Source organism: Prosopis cineraria, unplaced genomic scaffold, assembly GCF_029017545.1.
Source record: "Prosopis cineraria cultivar Desert tree isolate PC_DT_omini unplaced genomic scaffold, ASM2901754v1 PC13, whole genome shotgun sequence".
In the NCBI taxonomy this organism is placed as follows: Eukaryota; Viridiplantae; Streptophyta; class Magnoliopsida; order Fabales; family Fabaceae; genus Prosopis; species Prosopis cineraria.
The window spans coordinates 15,832,809-15,843,748 of record NW_026555344.1 but is presented as its reverse complement, the minus strand read 5'-3'; the positions used below and the strand labels follow the sequence as shown (position 1 = coordinate 15,843,748).

General features: G+C 32.3%; 2 protein-coding genes across 3 annotated transcripts in view; one reads left to right on the top strand and one right to left on the bottom strand.

The window, feature by feature from the left end:
* Nucleotides 1-10,940, top strand: part of LOC129291060 (fluoride export protein 1-like) — a 57,492-nt gene that overhangs the window by 9,608 nt on the left and 36,944 nt on the right. The gene's annotated exons all lie outside the window — the stretch shown is intronic.
* Nucleotides 2,950-9,135, bottom strand: LOC129291059 (fluoride export protein 1-like). 2 transcript variants are annotated; one of them, XM_054928178.1, is made up of 8 exons: nt 8,968-9,135; nt 8,462-8,661; nt 7,461-7,813; nt 7,236-7,313; nt 7,016-7,114; nt 4,970-5,162; nt 4,374-4,798; nt 2,950-3,872 (listed from the first exon to the last, which is right to left on the bottom strand). In XM_054928178.1, exons 3-8 carry the CDS (start codon nt 7,779-7,781, stop codon nt 3,663-3,665), a joined length of 1,326 nt encoding a protein of 441 aa, XP_054784153.1. In that variant the 5' UTR covers nt 7,782-7,813; nt 8,462-8,661; nt 8,968-9,135; the 3' UTR covers nt 2,950-3,662. The 2 variants fall into 2 exon arrangements, with proteins under 2 accessions (XP_054784153.1, XP_054784152.1); XM_054928177.1 differs by lacking the exon at nt 8,462-8,661 and having other exon boundaries at nt 8,968-9,134.

The following is a 10,940-nucleotide window of genomic DNA, read 5'->3' as shown; positions in this document are numbered from 1 at the left end:
CAAGAAAATTAGTCATTTTGGATTTGAGTGTCCAAATCTCATTTAATTTAGTGTTTAGGTGGTGTGATCAGTGCAAATAGCTAGATGGCTCTAAGAGTTACGTTTCGACATTGAGTCACTTAAATTGAACGCCGAATGGTGAAATGGCTTGCTCCAGAAGTTGATTCGGAGAGATGCCATGATAGCAATTGCTATCATGATAGGGGACGCATACAACGCACAAAGAGGGAAGTTTCCCTCTGTATAGTCTGCCGCGGCAGATGTCACACTACACCGCAACTTATTGTGCCCTATTGTTGAGAAATTTTTTAGTTCTACTCATTATTTATATGTGACAAATTTTCATGCTTTCATTGTCTTGTTTATTTGTTTTAAACGATAGTTTGAGGTCAAACGGTCTATTAAAAATGTTTTATAGAATTCCAATTTTTTGAACTTCTTTCTAATCCTTGTGTTTGATGACCATTTTTCTTGAGATTAGACTATTTACAATTATCATAACGATATTCCATGTTTGATGTCCTGTGTGTTTGGTAATGTTAAGGATGACGTCACAAAATGCATCATGTGGGGTTTGTTTATGTTGTGTTTCAATTAAATGTCTTCTTAAATTCATTTATCAGTGCCCTTTATGACATATTTTCTTAATTATTTTCAAGTTTGTAACCAAAGGACATGATAGGGTTAAGACTACATTTTATACTGATTCACATGATCTAACTACTAGGAAATCAATCCATGATGATAACATATGTCTTGGATTTCCTTAACAATGCATATAATTCTTTATATTTTAAAGATAGGCTATCTTAGCCCTTACGTTGACTGTGGTTGAAGACTTAAATAAGTACATGTTGTCCCTACTCTTTAGAGAAGAAGTTGTATAATTGAATTTCGATAGTGTTATGCTTTATGATGGGGAAATGAATTCACTTAATGACTTGTACTTTACAAATTTCCTAAATTCAATCATATTAACAGGCCTCCCAAATCATGAAATAAGGCTGAAAGTTGGTACCCAATTATTTTAATGCAGAATAGTGATAAGTTTATGAGGTTATATAATGGTACACGTCTTATAGTTATATAAATTGAAAAACATGTTATTGAGGCTTAAGAATGTCTGGGTCAATTGCAAGGACAAAAGTATATATAACATGTATTGGTATTTGTTCATTTGATTCCAGGTTATCATTTACTATGAGGATGCAATTTCCCATTACTTTAGCCTTTCCAATGATCATCAATAAGAGCCAGGGATAGAGCCTTTGCTATGTCAATTTGTATCCACCTTGTCTTGTTTTCATCCACGAACAATTATACATTACTGTTTCTTGTGTTTAAAGTAAGGAGGGTTTAAAAATATTAATTCTTAATGGGTGGTCAATCTATAGATAAAAACTTCTAATGTTGTTTATAGGAAAGTTTTCAATAATTTGATATAATTAATGATGAATTTTCGTTAACCTGCTTCCTATCGTATCCATTTACACTACGCATTTAGTTTTTAGCAACAATTTTTTTAACTCTAATATACATATTTAATATTAAAGACAATAATTACATAACCCTACTATGTATTGGATGACATGGAGAAGGTGTCTGCTACAAGCAATGATTAAAAAACCAAAGCGAACTGGACGGTTGGACTGGTTTGTCTGTCAACAAGTTCGGATTATGGTTCGGTTAGTATGTAAAAACTATTTTAGGGGTTGAGCTGAGTTAGGCCATTTCAGAACAGGAACTAGAATCAAGCTGAAAACTGAATCCAGTTTTCAAGAACCAGATTGTTCAAAAAAATTTATTTTTTTATCAATTTTTTTAAGAAAATGACCAATTTTTTTAATTATTTAATATTATATTGTATCATGTGACTTGTTAAATCATGACAAATTTAAAATATTTAGTTTTATTTTTATGTTATATCATGTGGCTTGTTAAGTCATGATAAATTTAAAATATTTGGTTTTATTTTTAAGTTAAGTAGTAATTTTATATTTATTTCTTATATTTAGATTATTATATACATATATAATTTTTTAATTTAATTATTATATCACCGATTTAACCATTAATCTAACTTGATTGAATCATGCAAACTATAAACCATTGACTTTCCTAGTCTAGTATCCGATTTGATTTTGAAAACATTAGCTAAAAGTTATTTTTTGGAAAAAAAAAATTCCTACAAAATTAACATTTATTTATAAAAAAAATGTAGTATAAAATGCACGGTACTTTACTAGTTTTGCATATACGATGGATCAACTAATATATGCTTATTTTATATAATAAACAATTACAATTTTACAGAACATGATTAATTATTAACTAAAAAATTATAAGATGAATTAGGTTGTTATAGAGGGAAAATAGCGAATGTTTTGAATCTGCAAAATTTTTTATTTTGAATCTGTTTTTTTTTTTTTAAGTATAAGTGCTTTCATTTGCTAAGCATGAAATATTATTATTTTTTTGGGTATGGGAAGGAAGTTATATTTTTGAAAACATTAAATTGCCAAATAATATCCATCTTTTTATGTATTTCTATGCTCTTCTAGCATTTCATTAAATAATTACAGTCCAAAGACATTGAATAACTCAATATTTTGCTGACGAAATAAAACATCAACTATTATAAATTTCTTTTGACATATAATTAGTTTGGTCATATATAAATAAATTTGTACAAAAGACTTAAAGATACTGACATAATAAAAGTAATACGACATCTTCAAGAATAATCAATATTGTAGTCAAAGAGCTATTTGAGAATATTAATAATGGATTATAGTTCTTTTCTATGTTATACTTTGAATTGATTATTATTTGCTTAAATTTTGTAATGATTTGCACTTCTCCATCAAAATTAATTATGATTATGTCATTTACATTTATTATTCGTTCAATTGGTCGCAAATTAATGCAATTCAATTAAAGATTACAACAAAACTCAATAACACATCAGCATGGTTGATTTCAAATACATAATATGTAACAACAATAATATCCTATAATACAGTTTATCCTACAAGAAAGTAACTTTAAAGAAAGCATGTATATTAATCTAATTAGCTGATATATCACCTGTGCATCGAGGTAGGACACTAGTTATATATACATACCTACATATATATATATATATTACAACTTTATGCCTCCTAATTTTGTGAAAAATAATTTTTATATAAGGATAAATCTAAACAAGTCTGCCTAAATTTATTTTACCTAGACATTGGAACTTTAAAAAATTTCAATTGAAAATATTTTGCAGTGTATCCTAAATTCCTGATAGAGAGCAGCAGCATCTCCTTAGTTATAAAAGGCTTGACATAGAGTTTTAAGCGAGGTCTGCACCTCCAACTCCAGGAACAAGATCAAACAGTTTCTCAACATTGGCAACCAATGGAAATCAGGGAGCTAACAAGTTAACCAAACTTCACATTAGAGCCAGTTGTTACGAATCCTGTGACCTATGCCCTACGGTCTCAAACTTTATCTTCAAAATAACCATTTCTCGGAACCAAACATCACCTCAGGCCTGAAGGGATATCAGTGTTAGATGCATGAGCGAAACCTGTATCTCTGCCCGCATATCTTAGATATCAGATTTATCGCCTTGTAAAAGTAGCTATAGGCACAAAAATAACTGCCAAGGCCGCTCACATCTTCCAAACAGGTGTGCAGTATAGCAATATCCCAAAAAAGAATGAAACGCAAATTGTAATCATAGCATATAAATATGCTCTCCAAGGATGCATGCTTTCTCTCATGGCATTAAACTCAGCAGCAAAAGTAGATACCGTACTGAGACAACCCAGTAAGCCAAACTGTATGCCCGTGACAACAGTGTCACAGTTTTTGTTGTTCACCTGCATAAAGCCCCCATATATAGCTCAGAACCTTCGCATTTATCATGCAAATTATTAAACTTAAGTGGAAAATAAGGCCCCATCATCAAAAACGAAAAGATAGAACAATAAAAGGGTTGGGCAAGGACAGTGATTTAAAGAATTAAATACCAGTCAAAATTACAGGGAAAACATAACTTTGGATTCCTGCTTGAGTTTTGCTATAAGTCTCTGTAATTTTTTTTATGTTTTAAGTCCTTACACTTTTATTTTTTAATGTTCTAAATCCCTATAACATTACTCATAAAAAGAATTGGAACATCGAAAAAAATTGTAGGGACCTATAATAAAACTCGAGCAAAGTGTAAATACTCAAAGTTATATTTTCCTAAAATTAAAAGCATGATAATAGCATGCCCACAGCATAACAACGGAGATGATTTTCTATGGCAGAAGAAAAGGGAGAGATCCAATCATCCAAGGGAAATAAATAACACTCTCAAACCAATCCTTGTAACTTACTGATTTCTTCAGAGTAGCAAGTGCAGCCATGACACAAGCAGCAGAAACATTGGCAATTAGAGTCCCGAATGGAATCCATTTGAACAACCCGTTTCTTCCTATTCCACGACCATTGAGTCGGGCTAATAACCACCTAATCCACACACCTAGAGGTCCAACCATGCATGCAAACCACAACTGAGCTGTACTGCCGCCATGCTTGAACTCCATGGCTACAAGCGCACAACTAATACCCCATAGCAATCCTAGCATTACCAAGAGCACCACCATAACTGACAGATGATGTGTGCATTTGGCCACCTTCCAGTTGACCGTAGAGCTATGATTTTGACTTCTAGAACCCATTTTAAGCTTGCTGAGAAGCCACTTAAAACCTTTGGCTGTCTCTACTCCAAATATGATGGAAAAGGCAACAAGAAACAGACCTGCTAGATACCAATCGTTCATAAATTCATGTTGTCAACTAGAACATACTGAAATAAGGAAGAAATTTAATTCACACTATTTAGGATAAGAAATAGAGAGGGGGGAAAGGAGAGAAACAATGAGTGAGAAGAAATGCTAGAAAATTATACATATCAAATGTGCCAGATTACCTATTAAAAAGCCAAGCACAAGGAAGAGCCAATGTCCAGAAACACCAAGTTCAAGCATGTCCTGATTCCAACCACTGAAAGTTGTTAGGCTCCCCAAGTAACCAGTAGTTAGTGCAATGGCTAGATGTTCTGATACATTGGATATGTCTTCTTTAAATACAACACCAAACCATCCCATTAAAAAGGAACCAACCTGAAAGAATTTATTAAAAAATTATGTTATCATGATCTCTAAATGGGGTACCTTAGAACAACCTAAATGTAAACAGTGTTATTAATTAAACAGCAAGGAAGAAATAGTAAGCAACAACTTACATAAGTTGCCAAATTCTAAAGGTCAAATTGAAAATCATGTCATAGAGACAACACTTCTAAACTAGTGTTTATTGTGAAGTATTTGTGTTAAGACCCAATGGAATAGAGGGTCTTTTCAAAATGCGTCTCCATAATTTTTTCAGCCATAAACACCCAGATAAAATAAGGATACCTCAGTGTGCCATAGGGAATGTAACACTATAAAAGCTCCCAATCAAGCACAATCCCATTAATACATTTTAGGCAAGTAAAAATAAGATAAAAAAAAAACAGAAACAAATAAAGAAACTAACAAAATAATTGCATTAATAAGTCACAATGAAACATTTTGGTTTCAAGCATTTCTAAATTTCTCACTTTCCACAAAAAACGATGCTGCAATATGCTATTCAGTGCTTAATAATCCATAATTCATTAAAGATGTCACCACATGAAAACCCTCTGTAGTTAGTAGCATTCTCAAGTCATTTAACATCTTTCACTTGGTGAAATATCTGGAAGCTTTATTTTGCCCAAAAAGAAAACCCTACTGTTTTATTTATCTCCTTGGGCGGCTTTATACGACAGTAGCTGCCAGGTACACGAACCAAGGGTGGGAAGAAAAACTAGAACATGTTTCATTACGATGTATGAATGGGTTTTGTAGTTATGATATGATCTGTCATAGGCAGCGGAGAAGATGACATTATTCTTTGGATTTCTTGGAACAGTAATGACAGAACTGAAACTGTTGTCTCTTTCTTTTCTCAAGAAGGAGCCTGAGTTGGGGAGGAGCAGAAACATCAGTCTATCTCTCCCTCCCTCCCTCCCTGTATTTATTGGCTGGTCAACAGATAGGGCCCTTTTGCTTCATCATTCTCAATCCTTCTCGTGATGGTGATTGTTTAGCTAACCCTCTGTCCACAGTCCCCTCACATGATAGCCTTCTTAGAACTCGTTTCATTACCTTGCATAATTAACATCAGCTCGAAATTTACGGTCCAAGCAATTTCCATTTTCTTCACCCAAAAAATATAATAATGACTTGAAAAAGAGTCAAGAAATATATAAGGGAGAAGACTAATAGGTCAAATAGCCGTGCTCATGTAAGGCTTTTAATGAGAGCAGACAGCCAAGCAGTTAGATGGAGATGGTCACCACTCATCATAATAACCTCAGAATTCAGGCCTCTCTACTATTCCTCTTCTTGATGTTGTGTTGTGTTGCACGCTTCCACAAGCCTCTAGCCGTAGGATTGCATATCTCTCTCTCTCTCTCTATCTCTCTCTGAGTGAACGCATTTAACCCTAGAAAGAGAGACTGTGTGTATGTGGGTGGGAAGGCATTTGTGATGTTATAACTTTCTTTAAACAGTGCGTCTCAATCACCAAATTAATTTGGAACTTCCATACTCCAGACAGAATATTATAATTTGTTCCCTTCCTCCGCTAGCTCTCTCTTTTCTCCTTCATCAATCTTTCTTTCTTTCTTTCATTGCTTATTCTCTTACACATAAAACTTCTATCCTTTAAAATAGCAAACAAAAGTTGTCATCATTATTCCTAAAAGGTTGGGTTATAAGAGCAGTCATTTATGTGAATTCTGATGTCAATTAAATCCCATCATTTCTCCTAAAAGCTGTCAACACATTATTTTAGCTTCAGAGATAGTTTTAACGTCAAGAAAATGCCATTTCAGTAGCACGCAAGCTTATTGATAATCCGTGCATGAGATATAGAGGGAGAGAAGGACCATATTCGAAGGCAGGTCGGGGTAAAGAATTGTTTGGTCACTTGTCACGCCAGCAATTTTAGGGCCAAACAACTTCTGCAATAGATATCTTGTTAAGACCTGCATATTGATAATGGTATATGGTGCATCAGGATCAGGGTAAATACTGCACATTATAACTTGAAATCGATAAGAAAGATATTGTCAATAATTCTATAGTAGCTTGGAACAGGAAATGTACCCCGAGAATTCCAAAAACAGCTAAATGAATTAGACATGAAGCATAGTTCAATATCTTAGGCAACTCTTGATCGGATTCCTGAAAATGGAGGGAAAAAAAAAAGGTTAGTATAAATATAATGAATTTGAAATGTTTTAAATATTCATCTTATAAACTTTCACCAGCAAACATTAAAAAAAGTAAGAGACCCAAAAACCTACAAAACAATTGTTAAAGGGAGCTCACGTTTGTAATGTCTTCCGGACCCACTTTCTCATCAAGAGAAACTGGGTTCATGAGCTGACCTGATGCCATTCCATAAGAGACAAAGTTTGATGCTGGAATAGGGGCAATAACTCCTGTTGCTGTGGTGCGGTCATTACTATTAGGCATGTGGAAGCTGCTACTCTCACTGTGCCTTCTGCTATGAAGAGCTCGATCCCCAATGTCTCCTGCCTCAGAAACGCTCTCACTCTCGATATCATCGTCTACATGATGGCTTATGCGCCTTGATAGGGTCAAGGAGTTCCTACTAACTGAAGAACTCCAACTGTCCATCCGCTCCATGAACTGCTCGTGATTGTTTCCTCCTGAATTAACTACAAATGCGCCATAGAAGCCAAGTAAAAATCAGCATGGATAATATCCAGCATCCATCACCATAAGTCTTTTTTATTCCTTTGTTCCTTTCCATTTCTTTTTTGACAATTAAGGACGAAGTCAAGATCACATCATTTATTCATTATCATTGATTGACAACTATTCACATCGAAGAAACTAGCAACGCGAAAGCAAAATAACTGCTACCAGCAACTTACAAAGTAATGAAAAAGAAAAGTTCTCAACTAAAGCAATGGTACACTTGCAAGGACAGCAAGTCTCCTGTCTCCATATAAGAGTAAAATCAAAAGACAATTCTATCCTCCAAAAAGAGCGAAACATAGCATACTAAAATGAATTGTTTATTAATTTATTTGCTAACTATTAAAATGAATTATTAACTCGCTCATTTTAAACATGCAGCTGATAAATCAAACCGCACTAAAATATTTGTTACTGCCATGTTGGAAATGGTAGAAGTCCAAACTTCGAATATTCACGAGTCACCTTGAACATTTTCTTTCTCTTTTCTCTGGTGGCTGTCAAAATAGAATAAAAGATTGACGGGACCATAGCGACTCATGCACCAGCCGTTCATGGGCAATTTCAAATGAACAATAAAGCTAAGAGTAGAACTTTGGTATTACCTTAATACCAATATCCAGATACCTAAGTCTGCTGTGCTGGTATCTGTATATCATCTAAAAAGTAAAAGTCCCAGCGCTCTATGATGTCATCATTTTCCCGTCCCACTCAAAATCTATAAAAACCGTCATCACACTATTTCTATTTTTTTGAATAAATTTTATAATCCTGTAACATTCTCTGAAAAATAACCAAAGTGTCTCTGGCAAAAACAAAAAAAAAAAAAAACAAAATGTCATTCATAACATTATCTCTGCATGGAACGAAACAGAAGTGTTACATTTAGGTGAATATTAGCTGATATTTCCTATATAGTAAAAATCCAAAGTAACTTCTCATTAATATATATATATATATACACGCACATATGAACACTTACGAGTTCGTAGCTCCCTAGAATTTATCTACTTACGACAATCAAACCGGTGAGAAATATTGAAAGACAACATCAATGAGGAAGTTGAGGATGGGAAGAAGAAAGAGAAGAGGGTTAGGCACGGTACGGTACCTCAAGAAGGACATGGAATCCGACAGCGGAGGCGAACGGTCTCGGAACTCGGCCGAATGCAGGCGATGGGAGGAGACGTTTGAATCTGATGAAAAAGAGAGGAGAGAAGCAGAAGACGAAGAGAGGTGGCTGTGGCGATTTCCTCCTCCCTAGGCTTGGAGTGCATGACTCTTCGTGCTTTTTGCCAAGGGATAAAAGCGGGGCCTGGAAATCTCCACGTCTACCTTTTCCTTCCCATTTGTTAACTTTCGCTTTCAATTTTTCTTCGGGCCAAAATTGTTTTGTCACTTAAAAAATTTAGTATGACCCAAAAAAAAAAACAAATTAGTCAAGTGAAAGATAGCCTAAAAAGTAAAAAATGATTAATTAAATAAGTTGAACCTATTTTTTGTTTTTTACAATAGAATAAAACCAAGTTATCTGAATAAAAATAATTTTGGGGAGAATATCAGTAAAGGGTTTAGAAATAATTTAATTTCATAAAAAAACCATTAACAAGTACTCCCTTCAAATTAAAATATGAAGTATTGATAACAAATACATGATTTTAAAAAATGTTAGTGGAAATATTAATTTAATAAAAAAATTTATATCTTTTTTATTATATCTTTATTAAATACTTTATATAAGTATTTTAATAATAAAATTAAAATTTTGATGTATCATTTAAAAATAATAATAAATAAAACATACGTATGATTGAAAAAAATTATAGTTATTGAATATCTTATATTTTAAATCAAGTAGGGTGTGGGAGATGTCCAAGGAAGAAAACAACAGACGAAAGAAACAAATAGTAACGAAGGAGAATAAAAAACGAGTGAACGCGAAACGTGCCTCAGTAGAAAGGGAATAAAACGGCGCCAATCAATCACTCAGCCGCATTTGATACGTACTTACGTGGATGGGCCACGGGTCGTAGCCACAGGTGTCTGCATGATGTATGGGATATTTTAATATTAAAAGATAAAAAGAAAATAAAATAAAATATATCAATTAAAAAATAATTATTTATTGTACTCAAAATATCATATTTAATGTATTTAAATAATAAATTAAAATTCAAATAATAATTTATCCAATATTAAAAGTAGTTTTTCTCATGTATATTAAAGACAAAATAATTATTTATTTTATTTTAGAGCATGTAATTTCTTCAAACATTTGTATTTTTTCTTTGATTAATGTGTAGAAAAAGTTTGAAATCAAATTAAAAAATATAATTTTTACTAATTTTTCCCTCATAACTAATAAAAAAAATATTTTTTCTTATTCGTAAATCCATCATTGACTGTCTCATGTAAATTATAATTTAAGTAGTAATTTTGTTTTGCAATATCTTATCCTTATCATAAAGGTAACTATTTAAGGGCCTTATGTATACTTCCTTCATTTAAAAATATAAAATATTTTTAATTAAATTTTACCTTTAATAAAATAGTTATCTATTTTAAATTAACCTTATCTTTTCATATTTACCCCTATTAAACACCCGATAATAAATATAAAGTCACTATCAATAGGAGCACTTTTGAAAAAAAAAACAATAATTATACTTCGAAAGACTAAAAATGCCTTATATTTTTAAACATTCAACTCTTCAAAAAATAGCTTACATTTTTAAACGGAAGGAGTATTAAAAGTATTTTTGAATCCTATATTTGTTTGCCCATGCATGATCCTAAAAAAAATAAAATGTATACTATAAGAAACAATATACTATAATTTATGTCATAATTGTATTTATAAATTATAATTATAGCCAAAAATAAGAATAAATAAAAATTGTTTTTATATTAAATAATAATTTTAAATTAAGAAAATAGCATAGTTAATATTATAGTATTCTTTCATGTCCTATATATAAGTCACTTTTAATTTAACCACCTCACTATAATTAAGGAGATGAGTTAAATCATTAGTTTTTTGTCTAAAAAGGAAAAAAATTAATTTTTCTTTATTAAATGCATCAT

Bases quoted from the DNA above. Each gene is read 5' to 3' on its own strand.
- LOC129291059 (XM_054928178.1), bottom strand. From the start codon at position 7,781: ATGGAGCGGATGGACAGTTGGAGTTCTTCAGTTAGTAGGAACTCCTTG. The intron at 7,115-7,235 runs GTACATTTCCTG...ATCAATATGCAG, and splicing joins CTGTTTTTGGAATTCTCGGG to GTCTTAACAAGATATCTATT. The intron at 4,799-4,969 runs GTAATCTGGCAC...GGTATCTAGCAG, and splicing joins TGTGCTTGGCTTTTTAATAG to GTCTGTTTCTTGTTGCCTTT.